The 19,843-nt window shown below is 40.9% G+C and overlaps 3 protein-coding genes across 6 annotated transcripts; all 3 read right to left on the bottom strand.

Annotated features, from left to right (window-relative positions):
* Positions 1 to 13: 13 nt before the first annotated feature.
* On the bottom strand, positions 14 to 2,836 carry LOC118748800. 2 transcript variants are annotated; one of them, XM_036483482.1, is made up of 7 exons: positions 2,615 to 2,835; positions 2,355 to 2,532; positions 2,144 to 2,288; positions 1,855 to 2,069; positions 821 to 1,537; positions 470 to 550; positions 15 to 401 (listed from the first exon to the last, which is right to left on the bottom strand). In XM_036483482.1, exons 2-7 carry the CDS (start codon positions 2,409 to 2,411, stop codon positions 210 to 212), a joined length of 1,407 nt encoding a protein of 468 aa, XP_036339375.1. In that variant the 5' UTR covers positions 2,412 to 2,532; positions 2,615 to 2,835; the 3' UTR covers positions 15 to 209. The 2 variants fall into 2 exon arrangements, with proteins under 2 accessions (XP_036339374.1, XP_036339375.1); XM_036483481.1 differs by having other exon boundaries at positions 14 to 401; positions 2,355 to 2,836.
* Positions 2,837 to 3,559: 723 nt separating this feature from the next.
* On the bottom strand, positions 3,560 to 6,146 carry LOC118748799. 2 transcript variants are annotated; one of them, XM_036483479.1, is made up of 7 exons: positions 5,921 to 6,146; positions 5,547 to 5,860; positions 5,327 to 5,471; positions 4,799 to 5,013; positions 4,005 to 4,724; positions 3,862 to 3,942; positions 3,560 to 3,797 (listed from the first exon to the last, which is right to left on the bottom strand). In XM_036483479.1, the coding sequence occupies exons 2-7, from the start codon at positions 5,778 to 5,780 to the stop codon at positions 3,627 to 3,629; spliced, it is 1,566 nt and encodes a 521-aa protein (XP_036339372.1). In that variant the 5' UTR covers positions 5,781 to 5,860; positions 5,921 to 6,146; the 3' UTR covers positions 3,560 to 3,626. The 2 variants fall into 2 exon arrangements, with proteins under 2 accessions (XP_036339372.1, XP_036339373.1); XM_036483480.1 differs by having other exon boundaries at positions 5,547 to 5,854.
* Positions 6,147 to 6,346: 200 nt separating this feature from the next.
* LOC118748798 lies at positions 6,347 to 9,047 on the bottom strand. Of its 2 annotated transcripts, XM_036483478.1 has the most exons (7): positions 8,589 to 9,047; positions 8,343 to 8,487; positions 8,106 to 8,195; positions 7,981 to 8,042; positions 6,856 to 7,572; positions 6,703 to 6,783; positions 6,347 to 6,631 (listed from the first exon to the last, which is right to left on the bottom strand). In XM_036483478.1, exons 1-7 carry the CDS (start codon positions 8,808 to 8,810, stop codon positions 6,461 to 6,463), a joined length of 1,488 nt encoding a protein of 495 aa, XP_036339371.1. In that variant the 5' UTR covers positions 8,811 to 9,047; the 3' UTR covers positions 6,347 to 6,460. The 2 variants fall into 2 exon arrangements, with proteins under 2 accessions (XP_036339371.1, XP_036339370.1); XM_036483477.1 differs by having other exon boundaries at positions 7,981 to 8,195.
* Positions 9,048 to 19,843: the final 10,796 nt, after the last annotated feature.

The following is a 19,843-nucleotide window of genomic DNA, read 5'->3' as shown; positions in this document are numbered from 1 at the left end:
AATGTGATTTTATTGGAATAAGCATTTCCTCAAAGTTGAGAAGAGCATGAAACAGGTTTTTTTTGTGAAAGCTCATTGCTTTAGACACTGAACCATACCTGGAATGAGCTGTCAGGACTGGGAAATACTTATGTAAATACAAACTGCAATTTTTAAAAGTCCTTTAAAAAAGTTTATGTAAAAAAGTTAGTTCTGGTATAAAAACGTATTTAATTTAATATTTGACCATCATGGTCTAAAATCTTCTTTGCATACTCTGCAATATGCAAAACGCCAAAGCGACTCGAAGCCACATGTAAATTATCACCATTCACCATTTTTGTATTAATATGCGGATTATGCAATTCGGAAATGAGAGTGCTACAAGCAGCAGCGGGATCACCGGAAGAAGCCAGTGCACCCTAGTTAAATGTAAAGTTTAGCATGGTAAGTAATTCGAAATAAAACGCAAAGTTTTTTTTTAACTTACAAGCCAAAAATCGTTTCCGGGAAGTGCATTGCCGGCCCAAGCATAGGACTCTACTATCAGCATATTTGCGAATTCAGGTGCCTGATTGGAAACAAAACTTAACGATATGCATATATATGGTCTCCTGAAATGCCAAATGCCGTAACTTACAATTGATTGATAATGATACATTTCATCGAATTGCAAGTCGCCACTCATTTTAACAAAAAAATTTCTTTATTACGACCTTTTGAATTTCAGGTGTCGATATGTATGTACATGCATATATACATGCATACATAAATGCATATATATGTATGTACATACATACATAAGTATGTAACCACGTAAAAAATTCAATACATCGCTTACCAACTTCTGTGCGGGATTACGATTGTGCATGAAAATTTTAACACCTCCTCCTGGATGAGTTTGCGATTTAATTACTCCGCCATCCTGAAAATTCGCCCACGCGGCCATAGAGAAATATGAGAAGTGCACAACGGAAATGTGTGCTAGTTGCGCTAGTAGCTCTTGCAGACGTTCAGCGAAGGTCTCTAAAAATATTTTTTCTTGCTGAGGCACAGCTCTCCACGAGCCCAACCCTATGCCAACCACATGTACATACATTTGCTTGTTAGCAGCAGCGCCACGCGCTTCTGCTTCCAGCAGCAGTGTATCAAAAGAGATAGCATAGCGCTTCTTCATCATTAGGTTATCGAAAATAAATCTAGTATCCGGCCCTTTGAAGAAGCGTTTCGAATTCAGTGTTTTAACGTTTTCATAAATTAAATCCTGCTCTTCATAGAATTGTGTCCACATCTGACGATAACTAACGTTGCTACAGTTTCCAACCTTTGACTCTTGTGGCGTATATCCATAACCATTCTCTCTAGTATTCTGCGAGGCAGTAATCATTATATCTTGCCATTCCATTGCATCCTTTACTTGAAAGCGCCCGCCTATCAGACCAATAACGACACCTGTAGGCTCGATTTTTGATTTGTCTTCTTCGACGATGCCTTCGTTGTAACGATTGCCATCATTTATGAATTCCGTATGAGAAGAGATTGATAATAAAGCGGTAAGCTGAGAATAATTAAGTACAAATTTTATCAAGGCAGTGATTAATGGGACAATTACGGATGGCAACCGAACTTCAGTTGCGTTGCCAGTGGCTGAAATTGAGTTATAGGTGGCAACTGGCAACTGAAAGCTGGCAACTGAGTTGCTATATTAGCAACTGCATTTTTGTAGTTGCCGCGCATATTTTGATTGTGAAAATATATTCATTTTTTTAACTGTTTCCATGGCTTATTTACACTCAAATCTTGGTTGCTGATACCTCAACTGAGGTTGGGTTGCTATTCATAATCGACCCATAAAACGCATTTTTATACTTTTACCTTAATTTCATCATAGCTTAATACATCCTTTAGCAGCAACGGCGCTTTTTCGGCGCTAGTACCGACTTCACAAAATCCGCCATAGCCTTTTTCTCCAGTGACTAGAAGATACTTGTCTATACAACCATAAAATGATGCACAACGCTTCTCTAGCAGCCTTTGTACAAATGCGGTTAGTGTCATGCTTGTGTAAATGGCACGTTCTATTTGATTTCCTGTAAAGCATAAGGGGTGAAGGGGGTTCGTTATAGTCTGTAAAATTAAATATTACAACTAATTCACAAAATACCGTATTTCAACTTGTGCTCCAGGAATGCCAGATACAAATATAAAACTCGTTCATGTATTATGGGATATGCCGAAGCGATTTGTTGCGTAATAACTGGATAACGTTCCGTAGGTTGGCTCATCACCCGACATGTATCGGTGCCAAACTGGAAGTATAATAAAAAGGCCAATTTACCTTTGCAAATGCGGCCATACAACAAGAACACACTCACCTCTACAGAAAAGCTGCATGAATTTTCCATAAATTTTTCAATGTCAATCTCGCTCATATCCGGTTTAACCACTTTGGTGCAATTGTACAACAATTCTTTGCCAAAGTCGGTAAATTTAATAAATGGATGAATAGGTGGCCATATTTTATTATCTTCTGCACCAAGTACTGCTGAATTCCTATCGTCAGGAGTAAATAATTGCAAGAGAAATCTTTTCATAGTTGACCACATTTTTGTTGTTGTTTATTGCCAACGCTTACTAATATGCACTCTTGCAGCTTTGCTTTGAAGTGAACCCTTTCCATGATCTCGCATTGCAATTTATTGCATTTCGTGATTGCAAATCTCATTTCACAATGGGACATACCCGGTGGAATTTGTTCGTTTGCTTAAGTACACGTATCTTGTTAATTCCTCTATTTTGATTACATCTTCGTAGCCCTGTAAGAAAAATATTTCAATCCCGAGAACCTTTTAGTGTACAAATCATGAAAAGTTATTTTTCTTTTTTTTTTATTTTCTTTCACTCTCAATTCCAATGGGGATTGATGGCCAAGCACCTGTTGTTTGGCTGAAATTCACGAAAGGAAACAAAAACAATTCAGCAAGTTTACAACAGCTGACAAATAGCGTTGCCAACAATTTGGAAAATTGTTAACTAGTCGACAGCCGGAAGACTACGAATAAGTGCTCTTTATTTTCCGGTTCTGAAAAACTGTTACGCAAAATTTATTAAAAAGTATTCACGCATAAAAATTAATTGTCTACTTGTAACACATTCGCACATTAGTTCAAACAAGTTTTCCTTAAATAACTATTAGCGCGCTGCCAAACGCAAATGCATATCGTATATGTGTATGTAGTGAGAAAACGTCAAACAGCCAAAAAATTACCGCCATATGCAAAACGTTACCCGCCAAATGTGATTTTGCGTTCGAGCTAACCGCGTCGGCAGTGAAATGTGCAAATTAATAAATATAGATTTAAAGTGTGTTTTAAAGTGTGTTTCAATGTGTAAAAGTTCAAAGCCCGCAAATTTATTTGTGCTTAAGTGAGAAAATCTAAAATATAGAAAAAATTAGCGCCTTATGCTAAATACAACCGACAACTGCGTTGGTCGCCAACGCGTCGGTAGTGAAATGTGTAATATCAAACTAAGTAAAATGTGTGTATAAAAGTTCAATATCTAAAGGTTTATTTGTCCATTTAAGTCTACTATAAAAAAGGTGCGAGATATAAAAAATCCAATAATTTTTGTATGCAGTTAATTTTCTAATGCAAAATTTCTTTGCAGTATTCGGCAATGTGTAAAACACCGAAGCGATCCGAAGCTATATGCAAATTTTCGCCATTCACCATTTTTGTGTTAATATGCGGGTTATGAAGCTCCGAAATAAGTGTGCTGCAAGCGGCAGCAGGATCCCCAGAGCTCGTAAGCCAGCCCTGCAAGTAAAATGCATGTGCTTAGCATTGAGTCCAAAAAAACTTTTTTTGTAGCTTAGCACACCTTCCAAAATTCATTGCCCGGCAATGCATTACCATCCCCGGCGTACGATTCCACGATTAGCATATTTTCGTACTCTGATGGCTGGGAAATTTAAATGACAACTGACCTTAAAAGAAAAATTCTCACCCAATGAAATATCTTACCAATTTTTCCGCCGGATAACGCTCGTGTAGAAAAGTCTTAATACTGACGCTAGGCTGTGTTTCCGATCCAAGCACTGCACCGTCGCTTATGTGATTCTTCGCAGCAGAAGATCTAAAATTCGAGAAGTGCACCACTGAAATATTCGCCAAACACGGCAAAAGCACTTGCAAGCGCTCGCTAAATGTTTTTAAAAATATTTTGTCTTGGTGCTGTACCACACGCCAAGCGCCCAATCCAATACCAACAACATGCAAGTACACTTGCTTGGCGGCAGCAGCGCCGCGTGCATTCGCTTCTAGTAATAATGTATCAAAAGTGATGGAATACCGCTTCTTCATTATCAAATTGTCGAAAATGTTACGCGTTTGTGGATCTTTATAGAAACGTGGTGAAACAACATTTTCCACTTTATCATAGATTAGATCTTGCTGTTCATAAAAGCGCGTCCACAATTGACGATAGTCAACAGAGCGTTTCTTTACCTTCTTTGCTGTTTTCGCGGTAAAACCATAGCCTCGCTCCTTTGTGTTTTGCATTGAAGTGATCATAATATCCTGCCACTCCATTACATCCTCCGCTTCGAAGCGGCCACCAATTATACCGATTATAACACCTTCGATCTCAATTTTTGATTTATCCACTTCTATGATACCACAGTTGAAGCGTCTGCCGTTATTGAGAAACTCGGTGTGTGATGAAACCGAAAGAAAGGCAGAGAGCTACATATTAAGTATGGGAGTTTTTTGGTATTAAATATTAACTATTATATACTTATCTTTTGCTGTACTCTTACCTTGATCTCATCATAACTCAGCACATCTTTTAACACCAATGGTGCTTTCTCATCGGCTGTGCCTACATCGAAAAAATTTGCCATAGTTTTTCTGCCCTTAAGTAACACATAGTCATCGAGCGGACCCACAAAAGCAGCACAGCGTTTTTCGAGTAATCTCTGAACGAGTCCAGTAACGGTCATGTCATTATAAATGACACGTTCTAAATCGTTTCCTAGAAAGTAAAATAAAAACTATGCAGGAGTAGACAAGCAAAGGTGTTTTTTTTTATTAAATTATAAGATGTGTTGGTGTGTATAAAATGAAAATCCTCGCTGTGAAAGTATACTCCTACGGCAACGGAAGTGCGATATCGGTCGGCGACGGCAGGTAACTTTTTAACACCCACTATAAAGTATTATTTATTTAATTAATATGTATCTGTGTAAAAGCAGCCAGCGCTTTTAAAGCTACTAATATAGGGAGTGTCTACTTACACGCGCCACGGTAATTTTTGGTTTGGAATGTATATAAAGCTAAACACGCACCATATTTGCATTTGTGTTCCAAGAAAGCCAAATATAAGCCCAAAACACGTTCATGGATTACCGGATATGCAGAGACGATTTGTTTTTCAATTTCTGGATAGCGTTCTTTTGGCTGACTCATTACGCGGCATGTATCCCTGCCAAACTGTTGAAAAATTTAAATTCAATTAAGCGCGTACGCCATAATACACCATCTTATTAGTAACACTTCTATCCGTACCTTCAATGGAAAACGTAACGATTGCTCAATGAAATCTGCTATCTTCACTTCACTCGCGTCAGGTTTTGGTACTATAGTACATTTCTGCAATAATTCTTTGCCAAATTCGGTGATTGACAAACCTGTGCCCTTAGGAGGCCAAATCTGATTCAGTGCTTCTTCATTGAAATTACTTTTCTTTGGTTTAAAGATTTTTTCGATGATATTGGACAGCATTTTGTGTTTGATTTGCATAGGTAATGCAAACACTAAATTGCTCTGTTGCTGACGCGTTTGTTGGAAGCGTTTCCATATGCTCACGCGCAGCACTGGAACTACATACAGCCATATGTGTATATTTATATATATATCTTCAGAGAATATACAGAGTTTACCTGGAATCGTGCTTTGCAACCCATTAGCTTGTATTTTGGTATTTTTACGCGTTATACAAAATCTTTATAAACAAAAAGGTAAATGAAATGTAAACAATTGGCCAAGAGAACAGCTGATTGCCAACTTCGCGTTGCCAACTACATATTTTTTGTGGGATTCGCTAAGCGGAAAACGATTTCTTCTAATCGGATAAATTAAATTGTTTCCGTTGTAAATTTTACTTTTATTTTATTGGGCCATATTAATAAAAAATAAGCATTAGCTTTTGTTTAAACTTCATTGCTTAGTTTTTATTCATACGGCCCCATTAACTGAATATTTTTGGCATATGGCATAAATTAGTTTTTTCTCATTTATTACAAATTTTTCGCAATGAATGTCACAAACCTTTTATTTAAATAAATATATTTGAAGAAAGGCATACATACATATGTACATACTTTTATATTTTACGATCAAGCCGTTATAAGAAATTTTAACGAACACATATTGCCAACAAGGAAGCACATTTTAGTATGGATTGTTGCTTAAAAAAATTTTTAGGTACACATTTTCTTCGCATACTCAGAGATATGCAAAACACCGTAAAGTTCTGTTGCCACATGCACATTTGCGCCATTTACCATACTTGTATTGATATGTGGGTTATGTAGCTCTGTGATGAGTGTACTGCATGCGGCAGCAGGGTCGCCGGAAGAGGTAAGCGAACCCTAAAAAAGGAAAGAACATAAAATATGTAGTATTTATTCTCAATCAATTATAACAAACTCTATATACTTACAAGCCAGAATTCATTGCCTGGCAAAGCATTGCCATCCCAAGCATACGACTCCACAACCAGCATATTCTCGAATTCGGGTGCCTAAAAAGACAAACATGTTTTCAAGTATTATAACAACTTAAAGAACCAATTATCCATTGTTCGCCAACTCACTAATTTCTGTGCAGGATTTCTGTTGCTAAGAAAAATTTTTATGCCGCCAGAGGGATGCTTTGGCGAAGCAATGACACCACCATCCTCAAGCTGAGCCCAGGAGGACATGCCAAAGTAGGAAAAGTGCACAACAGATATGTGTGATAAGCTTGACAGTAGCTCTTGTAAACGTTCACCAAAAGTTTCCAAGAATATTTTATCCTGATGCTGCACGGCGCGCCAAGCCCCCAAGCCAATGCCAACCACATGTAAATAAACTTGCTTGTTAGCGGCAACGCCGCGTGCATTCGCCTCCAAAAGTAGTGTATCAAAGGATATTGCATTGCGTTTCTTCATCATGAGATTGTCGAAAATGAATGCTGTATTCGGAATTTTGTAGAAACGCGCGGACTCTCGACCACTAATGTTGCTATATAATAAATCTTGCTGTTCATAAAAATGCGACCACATACGGCGATAATCAACAACGGGATTTGTGGAAAGCATGGCTTGCTGCGGCGTATAACCATAACCACGCTCTTTACGATTTTGTTCGCTGGTGATAATAATGTCCTGCCAATCCATTGCTTCGCGAGCTTGGAAGCGTGCACCAATTATGCCGACAATAACACCGTCGCGTTCGATTTTCGATTTATCTTCCTCAATGACGCCAGCATTTTTGCGGTTTCCATCGTTTAGAAATTCGGTAAATGAAGAGACTGATAGGAAAGCGGAAAGCTAAAGGTCAAGAATTAAAAAAGTGTATTACAAACCTATATAATTGAAATTTATACATACTTCATTCTGTTAAAGTCCGAACGATTAATCGACATCGGCCAAAAATTGGGAATCAGTCGGACTCTACATTCTATATCGTTACGATAAAATAGAAAGGCCCTAACTCATTTTCTTTCGAAATTCAGATTTGTACAAAGGTCGTTAGATTAGTCATTAAAAGCCTAATGGAATTTAAAAATAATTACTATATTAATAAATTACTTTCAGTTTCGAAGAAATTCCAGAACTTCCAACTTAAGAACTTTAGTTTTTATATAGTTTTGTGACTATTCTGTAAAGACACAATAATGTTAGATATGGCCTTTCTGTATTACGGTAACGATATATAGCCTTTTCCCCTTCTCTCACCTTCATTTCATCATAGCTCAGCACATATTTTAGTAGAAATGGCGCCTCTTCATTGATGGTGCCTACGTCATAAAATTTGCCTAAGCCAGTTTTACCATTAATTAATAGATAATGATCCAACGGACCTACAAATGAGGCACAGCGTTTCTCCAGCAAACGCTGCACGAAAGCTGTCAGGGACATGCCATGATACAAGGCGCGTTCGATATTGGTACCTGTGGGAAAGCAAATTCGTCGTTAAATTTTACTCAAGCCAATGACATACAAAAACCATTTTGATAGATATGTATGGATATTCGTAATATGATTCTCTCTATCGTTATGTCCACATATTTATTTAATATGTATTTCTAACAACGCACCGTATTTGCATTTGTGTTCCAAGAATGCCAGATACAACCACAACACACGCTCATGTATTACCGGGTAGGCAGAAGCAATTTGCTTAGCTATCGCTGGATAACGCTCTTCTGGCTGATTCATCACTCGACATGTATCTGTGCCGAACTGCAAAGGAATGCCAAATTATCCAATATTTAATACACTTTACATACATATGTATGTATAACTGAAATTCAAAGCCGCATACAAGTATACACAATTAATACCTTCAATGGAAATTCCGCCGATGTTTCCATAAAACTTTTGATGGTGATTTTATTTGCATCTGGCTTCGGTACAGTGACACTTTTCTGCAGCAATTCTTTTCCGAAAGCACTAAACTCTAAAACTGACGCCCGTTTTGGCCATATTTGATATAATTCTGCATCATTGTCATCATTACTGGCACTCTCCGTTTGCCGAAATAACTGCTTGAAGGACTGTAGCATTGCAATTTGTCTTGTTGCGACAACTTTCGTGTGTGTTCATTCGTTTGTCGACAGCAAACTGCAACTTCTCTGGCAAGTGCGTATTATTTTGTGGTTCTCAATAATTTCACAATTCCAGCAGGTATGTATGTATACCTGTTTTGGTAGCGATAGAACATTTTTCTTGCTAAATTTGATTGCTTTCACCGAGTGCATTGAATGTGCGGCCGGGGCAAGTGGGCCTAAAGGGGTGATGTAAACAAAACGAGAACAACGGAAGTGCAGCAGGCTAACAGCTGTTGGTCGCGTTGCCAGACACTTTTTTTTTTGCAAATTTGATCAGCGTTGATTGGGCGAAGCCATATGCTATAAGTTTGTTGGCAATAATAACTAACTTCCGGATCCCAAATAATGCTCTCGATTTCACTAATATTTAATAGATTTATCTTATATTTAACCGATTTTTCGCTAACTGTTGGCGAATCGATGAAGGCTAATGTAAATGTAGCTTATTCCTTAATTTGATGGTACTTTATGTAGCTCTGTACCATAAAATTAAGGAATACCGAACGAAAATCTTTAATAGGCGGCATGGCATACACGGTGCGTTTGACTCGCGAGTCGGTTTGGATGTGTAAGCGAAAATAAATATGTGTTAATTACACCGACATGACTCTGGTATGACTCTGAATGACTCAATTGTGCGTAGTCTTTTGCCTTTTTAATTTCAATGATAGCAGTCATTGCTTGAGCTAATCTACTATTTTGCCAGACAGCCAGGCCACTTGCTCACTTTGGTGAATACCACTATTGTTTCATGATCTTACCAACGGTCACCCCTCGGCAGGCAATGCCAAACCTCCGAGTGTATTTCTGACATGAAAAATAGCTTCTCATAAAAATACAATCGCCGTTCGGAATAGTTCGGTCCGCCCCCTTTGTGTGACGACATCAAGGCGCACCCCACAAATCGGAGGCGAAGCTCGGCCAAACACTAACATATGTATGTATGTGTAAGCGCCAAGCTATTATTCTGCAATATCCTGAGTTTCACCTGAAAAAAGTTCGCCCGAAAATTTGTCATCCTCCCATAGTGAAACCATGGAAACCAAAAGTGAAAAGTGAACCGGTTCGGGGAAAAGAAACTCATGATAAGCCTGAATATGTAAAATAAAACCGGTTTAACCGTTTTTTTTTTTAATTTGAAAATGGGTAAACAGTTTTTTTCTAAATTTCAAATTTTCAAATATTGAAGACCGGTTTAAAAAAAAAAACCCCTAGTGCCCATGCAGGATAGACTAGGTCTTTTGTGAGAGCCAAATGGGGTTAGTGTTCATGTATGCAGCTCTTCGAAGAAGTATCTGCTTAGCGTTAAAAATGTAAGTGTGAATTTTATTCGTTTTTACCAGGTTCGACTCAGATTTATTTATTTTGGGAAAAGCACCGTTTCATTAAAGCTAAAAGCTAAATAAAACAAAACTTTTTTGATAGTAATTTGCTTTGGTACTCGTATTTCATTTATTTTATGTTCATATACCTTTTTAACTGTTATATATTTTTTTGTTTAATCTTACAGAAGTAGTTGCATTTCAATAAAATTGTTTGCTTTACGCATTAATTTTATCGCTATGAATTAAGTTAGTTTATAAATTACATTTTTTCAAATATGTACCCATTAACATATCTTAAGGGTTTTACAAATAATCGTGACAATTGGCAACGCGACATCTTTTCAAAACATTTAACCGCTAAACTTTTTATACACAATTTCGCTATTTTGCTTAAATTTTTTCTGCGATTGCATTTCATTATTTTTGTTTCAACTGCTCGTAAAATTTACAAGAGCAGAAAAAAACCGTACTTATTTCTTTAAACAACAGCTTTTGTTGTATTTTTTTTTAGTTTCGCCCAGAAAAGTAGAAATCAGCGCGTAATTACTTAATTAACTATTATTTTTGCTAATATATTTGCGTATATACTTTTGTAAATATGTGGATTATTGATATTTGATCTCGTTACATTTTGAATTTTTCTTTCAAAATTTCATCTTCTTTTCAGTTGTTTCGCTACTTAAAAAACAGTTTGGGTTTCTTGTTTTTAATAATTTTTGTTTTTATTTTTTTTACATATTTGATACTTAAACTTTAATACTATAACTTATTTAGCTTCTGTTAGATTACATTACGTTTTTACTGAACATAATAAATCGTCATTCCATACTTTTTCTTTCAAACCACAGCAAACATACTTTTTCATTTTTACTTACACAATTTCGGATTCATTTTACTAGAATTTCCATCTTATTTCTTATCGACATGCATATGTATACATAAATTCATAAGTTTAAAGATAGGTTTTGCTCAATTCATAATTGCATTTCGACAGGGAGTTCATTGGGAAATTAAAAACTATTGTTTTGCTACTATAAATTAAATATTAAACTATCCAACTTTCAGTTGTAGTGTTTTTTTAGTACTTTTATAACTTGCTATAATTAGAGCTGTATCATTTCACCAAGCAGTATTTTTTTTATGTAAGTGAAATTAAATATAATAAAAGTTAGCTTTCATAAGTTCATACGCAGCGCAAGTTTCAATAGTTTCAAGAATACGCAGTAAGTCTTTATTTAATGGAATAAATTCAGTTAGCTTTTCGTACTTTTCGAAGCATTTTCTAAAACGTAAAAACATTTTAGGATAGCAAATTAAAAATTACAATAAAAAATATAATAATGTGGCGAATACTGCGGCAACACAAAGCGAACAACGAGAAATAGGCAGAATGTTCGAAGAATGACGTAGAATGTTCCACAAAGAGAAACGTCAAGTTGGATGAACACTGCGAACAGCGAGAGAAAGAGAATGAGCGATAAACTTCAGAATGTTCTAGAGTTGCCATAAGTACCAGCGCAGGTATATAAGGGCGCCGCCACCACGAGGTGAGTTAGTTACAAGTCAGCAAGCTACAAGTAAAGTGAGCGGAGAATTGAGTGGCGAATAAGCAAGCTATAAGTTTAATTGTGTTAACAAGTAGTAAAGCGGTGTTATTGCTTTAACAAGTATTGTAAAGTGTTTTTTACTGTATTAGCAAGTATTGTAAATTGTTTGTTGTACAATAAAGTTAATTGTACTACAATTTGGTCATCGTGAGCATTTATTTAACAATCCAGCGATACGAGCCCGAGTATATTTGGGAAATCCCTCAAGGTTTCGAGGATAATCGTAACAATTGGTGTCAGAAGTGGGATTGTTAAATAAATCCCGAAGGAGAAACTACTAAAAATGGCGAAAATTCAGGACTTAAAAATTGAGGAGCTGAAACAGGAGTTGGAAAAGCGTAATTTGGCCACCTCCGGAAGAAAAGTGGAATTGTTATCCCGGTTGCGAGAGGCTATGGAAGCTGAAGGCATCGACGTGGACAAATACGACTTCCAAGGTAAACCCGACGATACATCCGCAAAGGACGAACAGAAGGATGAGGCTGCATGTTCCTCAAATGATGTGCAACAGACATCCGGGAAGGTTGAAGAACAGCAAAATGCTCCTTGTTCATCAACAGGTATGGACATGAACACGTTATTGGCTGCCATGTCACAGATGATGCAGGAACAGAGGTCGCTGTTGTCGTCAGACGTTTCCTCACAGATGCAAGCCTTGGAAACACGTATATCTTCCGAGGTATCAGCGCAGGTGTCATCCCGGTTAGAAACTCAGCTACAGGCACAGGAGGCACGCATATCATCACAGCTGGAAGCACAGGATGAAAAAATTACACAAATACAGGACAAACTTGAAGAGAGACAGGAGAAAGTCGAGGCTAAGGTAGAAGAGTTGGAAGGTCGCCTCCGAGATATGCAGTTGAATCGCCCACCTTCTTCGACCAGCGCGCCCAAGGTAAAGACTCCATCCTTTGACGGCACGATTCCTTTCCAAGTCTTTAAGCTCCAGTTTGAGAAGACAGCTACAGCAAATCACTGGAGCATGGAGGATAAATCCGCTGCACTGTTCGTTGCATTAAAAGGACCTGCAGCGGAAATCTTGCAGACTATTCCTGATGGTGAAAGGAACAGTTACGATGCGTTAATGGGTGCAGTGGAAAGACGTTATGGTAGCGAGCACAGGAGACAGATTTACCAGATGGAGCTGGAGAATCGCTGCCAGAAATCCAACGAGACTTTACAGGAATTCGCCTCTGAGATTGAAAGGCTGGCTCATTTGGCAATTGGAGACGCATCTGGTGAGCACCTTGAAAGAGTAAAAATCCAGAGGTTCATCAACGGAATGCGGGACATGTATACCAAGCGAGAGACGTACGCGAATCCAAAGGCAACATTTGCTGAAACCGTCTCGTATGCTCAGACGCGTGAAACGGCGGCGCTCCTAAGTAGACCAGCCTACAAAGCACATCGTGTGGAAGTGGAAGCACCGGAAGAGACAAATGAAATGCTGAAGAAGATTATCCAACTGCTGGGCGAGAAAAAGCATGGTTCTGGCAAATGTTTTAAATGTGGAAAGTCAGGCCACTTCGCCCGCGATTGCAGCGCAAGTTCCAATGGTCACAACAATTCAGCAGGACGCAAACGCAGGGCTGAAGGAGACGAAACCAACTCCAATCAGTCGTTAAACTAAAACGAGCCAGCAGCAAGGGGCGCGCGCTGGCTCCCGCAATTGAATGCCCCATAATCTCCGTCTCGCGAATTGGCAGAAAAGCGAGCAACGTTACTGTTGGTGGATATGTGGACGGACATGAGCGAGTACTAACTGTGGATACGGGCGCATCACATTCCATCATTCGATCTGATTTGGTCACTAAAGAGGTAAGGCCATTACCTGGAGCAAGGTTGAGGACAGCAACTGGTGAGGACACTCAAGTTGTAGGAGAGGTAACATGCCAAGTCGCAATAGGGAATGTGACGGTGTTACACAAGTTCATAGTCGCGGCGATTATGGATGAAGTCATCATTGGATTAGACTTCATGCTTGATCAAGATATGAAGATCAACATGAAGAACAGGATTATGACGTATAACAACATGGAAGTGCCCCTTCGGTTTGGGTATGATGGTCCATACAGCAGCAAGCGAGTGATCCTAGATGAAAGCGAGCAGATTCCACCGAAGTCAGAAGCAGTTGTGTGGGCAAAGATTGATGGAGATTGTGGGACAAACAAATTGTGGGTTGTTGAAGCAACACAAAATTCTACACCGGACGTACTTATTGGTAAAACCTTGGCTAAGACGCAAAAGGATGGACGCATCCCAGTTCGAGTGCTCAATGAGTTCAAGTCACCAGTCAAACTCCGAAGAGGAACTGTACTGGGGCAATGTCGAGAGGTAGAGGCAATCTTCAACTGCGAAAAGTTACCTGAAAGCGATTCCATTGGCGAGAATGACATTGCGGAAGACATTAATGCATGGACGGAAGGGTTGGAAGAAAAATACCAGCACAAGGCTAAGGAACTTCTCCGAAGATACTGCAACATATTCGACAAGGATGGCGACAAACCAGGCAGGACTAACGTTGTGAAACATCGCATTGATACTGGCGATGCAACGCCAATCCGTCAAGCTCCTCGGAGTGTTCCACTTGCCAAACGTGAAACTGTTAGCCAAATAATAAACGAAATGAGCGAGAGTGGTGTGATTGAACCATCAGCGAGTCCATGGAGTTCGCCGGTAGTACTTGTGAAGAAGAAGGATGGTCAAATGCGGTTCTGCGTAGACTACCGGAAATTAAACGATGTGACGAAAAAGGACAGCTATCCTCTTCCCAGGATCGATGACACTCTGGACTCGTTGACTGGAACAAAGTGGTTCTCAACACTCGACCTTAAGAGCGGTTATTGGCAAGTGGAGGTAAGTGACGAGGATAAGGAGAAGACAGCTTTCAGCGTTGGAGACGGTCTGTGGCAATTCACGGTGATGCCCTTTGGATTATGCAACGCTCCTGCCACTTTTGAACGACTTATGGACCATGTGCTCAAAGGACTGCATTGGAAAACATGTTTGGTGTATCTAGACGACATTATCGTATTGGGTAAAAGCTTTGAGGAACACCTGAACAATTTGGAAGAAGTTTTCCAGAGGATAGCTGGCGCTGGTCTGAAGCTAAGTCCTAAAAAGTGCTCACTGTTCAGGAAGGAGGTGAACTACTTAGGGCACAAGGTGACAACGGAGGGCATCTGTACTGCGAAGGAAAAGATAGAAGCAGTAAAGGATTGGCCAAGGCCTAGGAACCTGCACGAACTACGAAGTTTTCTTGGGCTATGCACCTACTACCGCCGATTTGTTCCGAATTTCGCCAGCGTTGCTAAAAGCCTCCACGAGCTCACTAGGAAAAATAGAGCCTTCGAGTGGAACAAGGAGCAGGAGGAGGCTTTCCAGACTCTGAAGGAACGACTATGTACTGCACCTATGCTAGCGTATCCCGTTCCAGGTGCAACGTTTATTTTGGATACGGATGCTAGTGGTTATGCCATAGGAGGCGTACTGTCGCAGTTAATTGATGGGCAGGAGAAGGTAGTTTCCTACTATAGCCGGTCGATTGGAAAACCAGAGAGGAACTACTGCGTAACTCGGAGAGAACTACTAGCGTTGGTGGACTGCGTCAAACATTTCCACAAGTACCTCTATGGGCAACGTTTCCGAGTTCGAACGGACCATGCAGCGCTGAAGTGGCTACTACAGTTTAAGAATCCAGAAGGACAGCTAGCTCGATGGATTGAGAGACTGCAAAGTTATGACTTCGCTATTGAACACCGCAAGGGAAGTGTCCACGGTAATGCTGATGCCATGTCCCGCCGACCATGTAGCCTGGAATGTAAACACTGCTCAAAAGCTGAGGGAAAAGAGGACATTATAGACGTCCGTCTAACGACAATAACACCAGCGGAAGAGTGGAAGGAAGAACAGCTACGGAAGTGTCAGCAGGAAGATCCAGATCTGGAGCTTTTGATGCATGGACTGGAGGTGGACAGGAGGCCAACTAAGGAGCAAATGGCAGCGGAAAGCCCCATCGCAAAGGCGTACTGGGCACAATGGAACAGCTTAAAATTAATATCTGGCTGTTTGCATAGGGTATGGGAAAGCGAAGATGGCCAGTGCTCCCGCAACCTGATAGTAGTTCCAAGGGTAAGAATTCCGGATGTACTCAAGGAATTCCACAATGGTCCTAGTGGAGGGCACCTGGGAATCACGAAGACCCTGGAGAAGGTTAAGCAGAGGTTCTATTGGGTTGGTTGTCGGCAATCGGTCGCAGAGTGGATTGCTAACTGCGCGGAGTGTATTGCAGCTAAGGGGCCGAAATCCAGAAGTCATGGCCAGATGAAGCAATATAACTCAGGTGCACCTTTCGAGCGGATTGCCATGGATGTAGCCGGTCCATTTCCTATGAGCGCACAGGGAAACAAATACGTCCTTGTGGTTATGGACTACTTTAGCAAATGGCCGGAGGTATACCCGATTCCAAACCAGGAAGCTAAAACAGTAGCGGAGGTATTCACCTACAATTGGGTTGCGAGATACGGTGTACCTATAGAGCTGCACTCTGACCAGGGAAGGAATTTTGAGTCGGCAGTGTTCCAAGAGATGTGCCAGATACTGGGTATCCGGAAAACTCGAACGACGGCTCTTCATCCCCAATCAGACGGCATGGTGGAACGGTTCAACCGAACCCTGGAAGAGCATTTGCGGAAGGTCGTGGACAAGAATCAAAAAGATTGGGATGTCCGCATACCCTTGTTCCTGATGGGATACCGGTCAGCAGTGCATGAAACAACGGGTAAAACTCCTGCAAGGGTAATATTCGGCAGTGAGCTCCGTTTGCCTAGTGATCTGAAGTTTGGGGTGACTGGTGATGCTAGAAGGATTGGAAAAGAGACGTCAAACATCCTGGAAGAGGAGCTGAGAGAGATACATGCTCTTGTGAGACAGCGCACACAAATTATGAGTGACAAGATGAAAGCCAGGTATGATAAGGCGATGAATTCCGAGGGTTTCCAGGAAGGAGATTTGGTGTTGCTGTACAATCCACAACGAAAGAAAGGTTTGTCCCCAAAACTACAATGCAACTGGGAAGGTCCGTATAAGGTCGTAAAACGGCTAAATGACGTAGTGTATCGGATCCAGACCGTTGGGAGACCAAGAAACAAGATGAAGGTGGTCCACTTGGAAAGGCTTGCAGCGTTTGGAACCGCAAGTGTGTCTGATCGGGACGATCAGACTTAGGTGGAGGGCAGTGTGGCGAATACTGCGGCAACACAAAGCGAACAACGAGAAATAGGCAGAATGTTCGAAGAATGACGTAGAATGTTCCACAAAGAGAAACGTCAAGTTGGATGAACACTGCGAACAGCGAGAGAAAGAGAATGAGCGATAAACTTCAGAATGTTCTAGAGTTGCCATAAGTGCCAGCGCAGGTATATAAGGGCGCCGCCACCACGAGGTGAGTTAGTTACAAGTCAGCAAGCTACAAGTAAAGTGAGCGGAGAATTGAGTTGCGAATAAGCAAGCTATAAGTTTAATTGTGTTAACAAGTAGTAAAGCGTTGTTATTGCTTTAACAAGTATTGTAAAGTGTTTTTACTGTATTAGCAAGTATTGTAAATTGTTTGTTGTACAATAAAGTTAATTGTACTACAATTTGGTCATCGTTAGCATTTATTTAACAATCCAGCGATACGAGCCCGAGTATATTTGGGAAATCCCTCAAGGTTTCGAGGATAATCGTAACAATTGGTGTCAGAAGTGGGATTGTTAAATAAATCCCGAAGGAGAAACTACTAAAAATGGCGAAAATTCAGGACTTAAAAATTGAGGAGCTGAAACAGGAGTTGGAAAAGCGTAATTTGGCCACCTCCGGAAGAAAAGTGGAATTGTTATCCCGGTTGCGAGAGGCTATGGAAGCTGAAGGCATCGACGTGGACAAATACGACTTCCAAGGTAAACCCGACGATACATCCGCAAAGGACGAACAGAAGGATGAGGCTGCATGTTCCTCAAATGATGTGCAACAGACATCCGGGAAGGTTGAAGAACAGCAAAATGCTCCTTGTTCATCAACAGGTATGGACATGAACACGTTATTGGCTGCCATGTCACAGATGATGCAGGAACAGAGGTCGCTGTTGTCGTCAGACGTTTCCTCACAGATGCAAGCCTTGGAAACACGTATATCTTCCGAGGTATCAGCGCAGGTGTCATCCCGGTTAGAAACTCAGCTACAGGCACAGGAGGCACGCATATCATCACAGCTGGAAGCACAGGATGAAAAAATTACACAAATACAGGACAAACTTGAAGAGAGACAGGAGAAAGTCGAGGCTAAGGTAGAAGAGTTGGAAGGTCGCCTCCGAGATATGCAGTTGAATCGCCCACCTTCTTCGACCAGCGCGCCCAAGGTAAAGACTCCATCCTTTGACGGCACGATTCCTTTCCAAGTCTTTAAGCTCCAGTTTGAGAAGACAGCTACAGCAAATCACTGGAGCATGGAGGATAAATCCGCTGCATTGTTCGTTGCATTAAAAGGACCTGCAGCGGAAATCTTGCAGACTATTCCTGATTGTGAAAGGAACAGTTACGATGCGTTAATGGGTGCAGTGGAAAGACGTTATGGTAGCGAGCACAGGAGACAGATTTACCAGATGGAGCTGGAGAATCGCTGCCAGAAATCCAACGAGACTTTACAGGAATTCGCCTCTGAGATTGAAAGGCTGGCTCATTTGGCAATTGGAGACGCATCTGGTGAGCACCTTGAAAGAGTAAAAATCCAGAGGTTCATCAACGGAATGCGGGACATGTATACCAAGCGAGAGACGTACGCGAATCCAAAGGCAACATTTGCTGAAACCGTCTCGTATGCTCAGACGCGTGAAACGGCGGCGCTCCTAAGTAGACCAGCCTACAAAGCACATCGTGTGGAAGTGGAAGCACCGGAAGAGACAAATGAAATGCTGAAGAAGATTATCCAACTGCTGGGCGAGAAAAAGCATGGTTCTGGCAAATGTTTTAAATGTGGAAAGTCAGGCCACTTCGCCCGCGATTGCAGCGCAAGTTCCAATGGTCACAACAATTCAGCAGGACGCAAACGCAGGGCTGAAGGAGACGAAACCAACTCCAATCAGTCGTTAAACTAAAACGAGCCAGCAGCAAGGGGCGCGCGCTGGCTCCCGCAATTGAATGCCCCATAATCTCCGTCTCGCGAATTGGCAGAAAAGCGAGCAACGTTACTGTTGGTGGATATGTGGACGGACATGAGCGAGTACTAACTGTGGATACGGGCGCATCACATTCCATCATTCGATCTGATTTGGTCACTAAAGAGGTAAGGCCATTACCTGGAGCAAGGTTGAGGACAGCAACTGGTGAGGACACCCAAGTTGTAGGAGAGGTAACATGCAAAGTCGCAATAGGGAATGTGACGGTGTTACACAAGTTCATAGTCGCGGCGATTATGGATGAAGTCATCATTGGATTAGACTTCATGCTTGATCAAGATATGAAGATCAACATGAAGAACAGGATTATGACGTATAACAACATGGAAGTGCCCCTTCGGTTTGGGTATGATGGTCCATACAGCAGCAAGCGAGTGATCCTAGATGAAAGCGAGCAGATTCCACCGAAGTCAGAAGCAGTTGTGTGGGCAAAGATTGATGGAGATTGTGGGACAAACAAATTGTGGGTTGTTGAAGCAACACAAAATTCTACACCGGACGTACTTATTGGTAAAACCTTGGCTAAGACGCAAAAGGATGGACGCATCCCAGTTCGAGTGCTCAATGAGTTCAAGTCACCAGTCAAACTCCGAAGAGGAACTGTACTGGGGCAATGTCGAGAGGTAGAGGCAATCTTCAACTGCGAAAAGTTACCTGAAAGCGATTCCATTGGCGAGAATGACATTGCGGAAGACATTAATGCATGGACGGAAGGGTTGGAAGAAAAATACCAGCACAAGGCTAAGGAACTTCTCCGAAGATACTGCAACATATTCGACAAGGATGGCGACAAACCAGGCAGGACTAACGTTGTGAAACATCGCATTGATACTGGCGATGCAA

This window comes from Rhagoletis pomonella, unplaced genomic scaffold (assembly GCF_013731165.1).
Source record: "Rhagoletis pomonella isolate Grant_MI unplaced genomic scaffold, Rhpom_1.0 Rhpom_scaffold_00013, whole genome shotgun sequence".
NCBI lineage: Eukaryota > Metazoa > Arthropoda > Insecta > Diptera > Tephritidae > Rhagoletis > Rhagoletis pomonella.
This window is presented reverse-complemented; position numbering and strand designations above follow the sequence as displayed.

Coding starts and splice junctions, on each gene's coding strand:
- LOC118748800 (XM_036483481.1), bottom strand. CDS start 2,585: ATGTGGTCAACTATGAAAAGATTTCTCTTGCAATTATTTACTCCTGAC. Junction 2,289..2,354: donor CATGCAGCTTTTCTGTAGAG/GTGAGTGTGTTC, acceptor TTATACTTCCAG/TTTGGCACCGATACATGTCG. Junction 551..820: donor GTAATCCCGCACAGAAGTTG/GTAAGCGATGTA, acceptor GTTTCCAATCAG/GCACCTGAATTCGCAAATAT.
- LOC118748799 (XM_036483479.1), bottom strand. CDS start 5,780: ATGCAAATCAAACACAAAATGCTGTCCAATATCATCGAAAAAATCTTT. Junction 4,725..4,798: donor TGAGTTATGATGAGATCAAG/GTAAGAGTACAG, acceptor CTTAATATGTAG/CTCTCTGCCTTTCTTTCGGT. Junction 3,798..3,861: donor CGGGCAATGAATTTTGGAAG/GTGTGCTAAGCT, acceptor TTTTACTTGCAG/GGCTGGCTTACGAGCTCTGG.
- LOC118748798 (XM_036483477.1), bottom strand. CDS start 8,810: ATGCTACAGTCCTTCAAGCAGTTATTTCGGCAAACGGAGAGTGCCAGT. Junction 7,573..7,980: donor TGAGCTATGATGAAATGAAG/GTGAGAGAAGGG, acceptor CTTGACCTTTAG/CTTTCCGCTTTCCTATCAGT. Junction 6,784..6,855: donor GAAATCCTGCACAGAAATTA/GTGAGTTGGCGA, acceptor TTGTCTTTTTAG/GCACCCGAATTCGAGAATAT.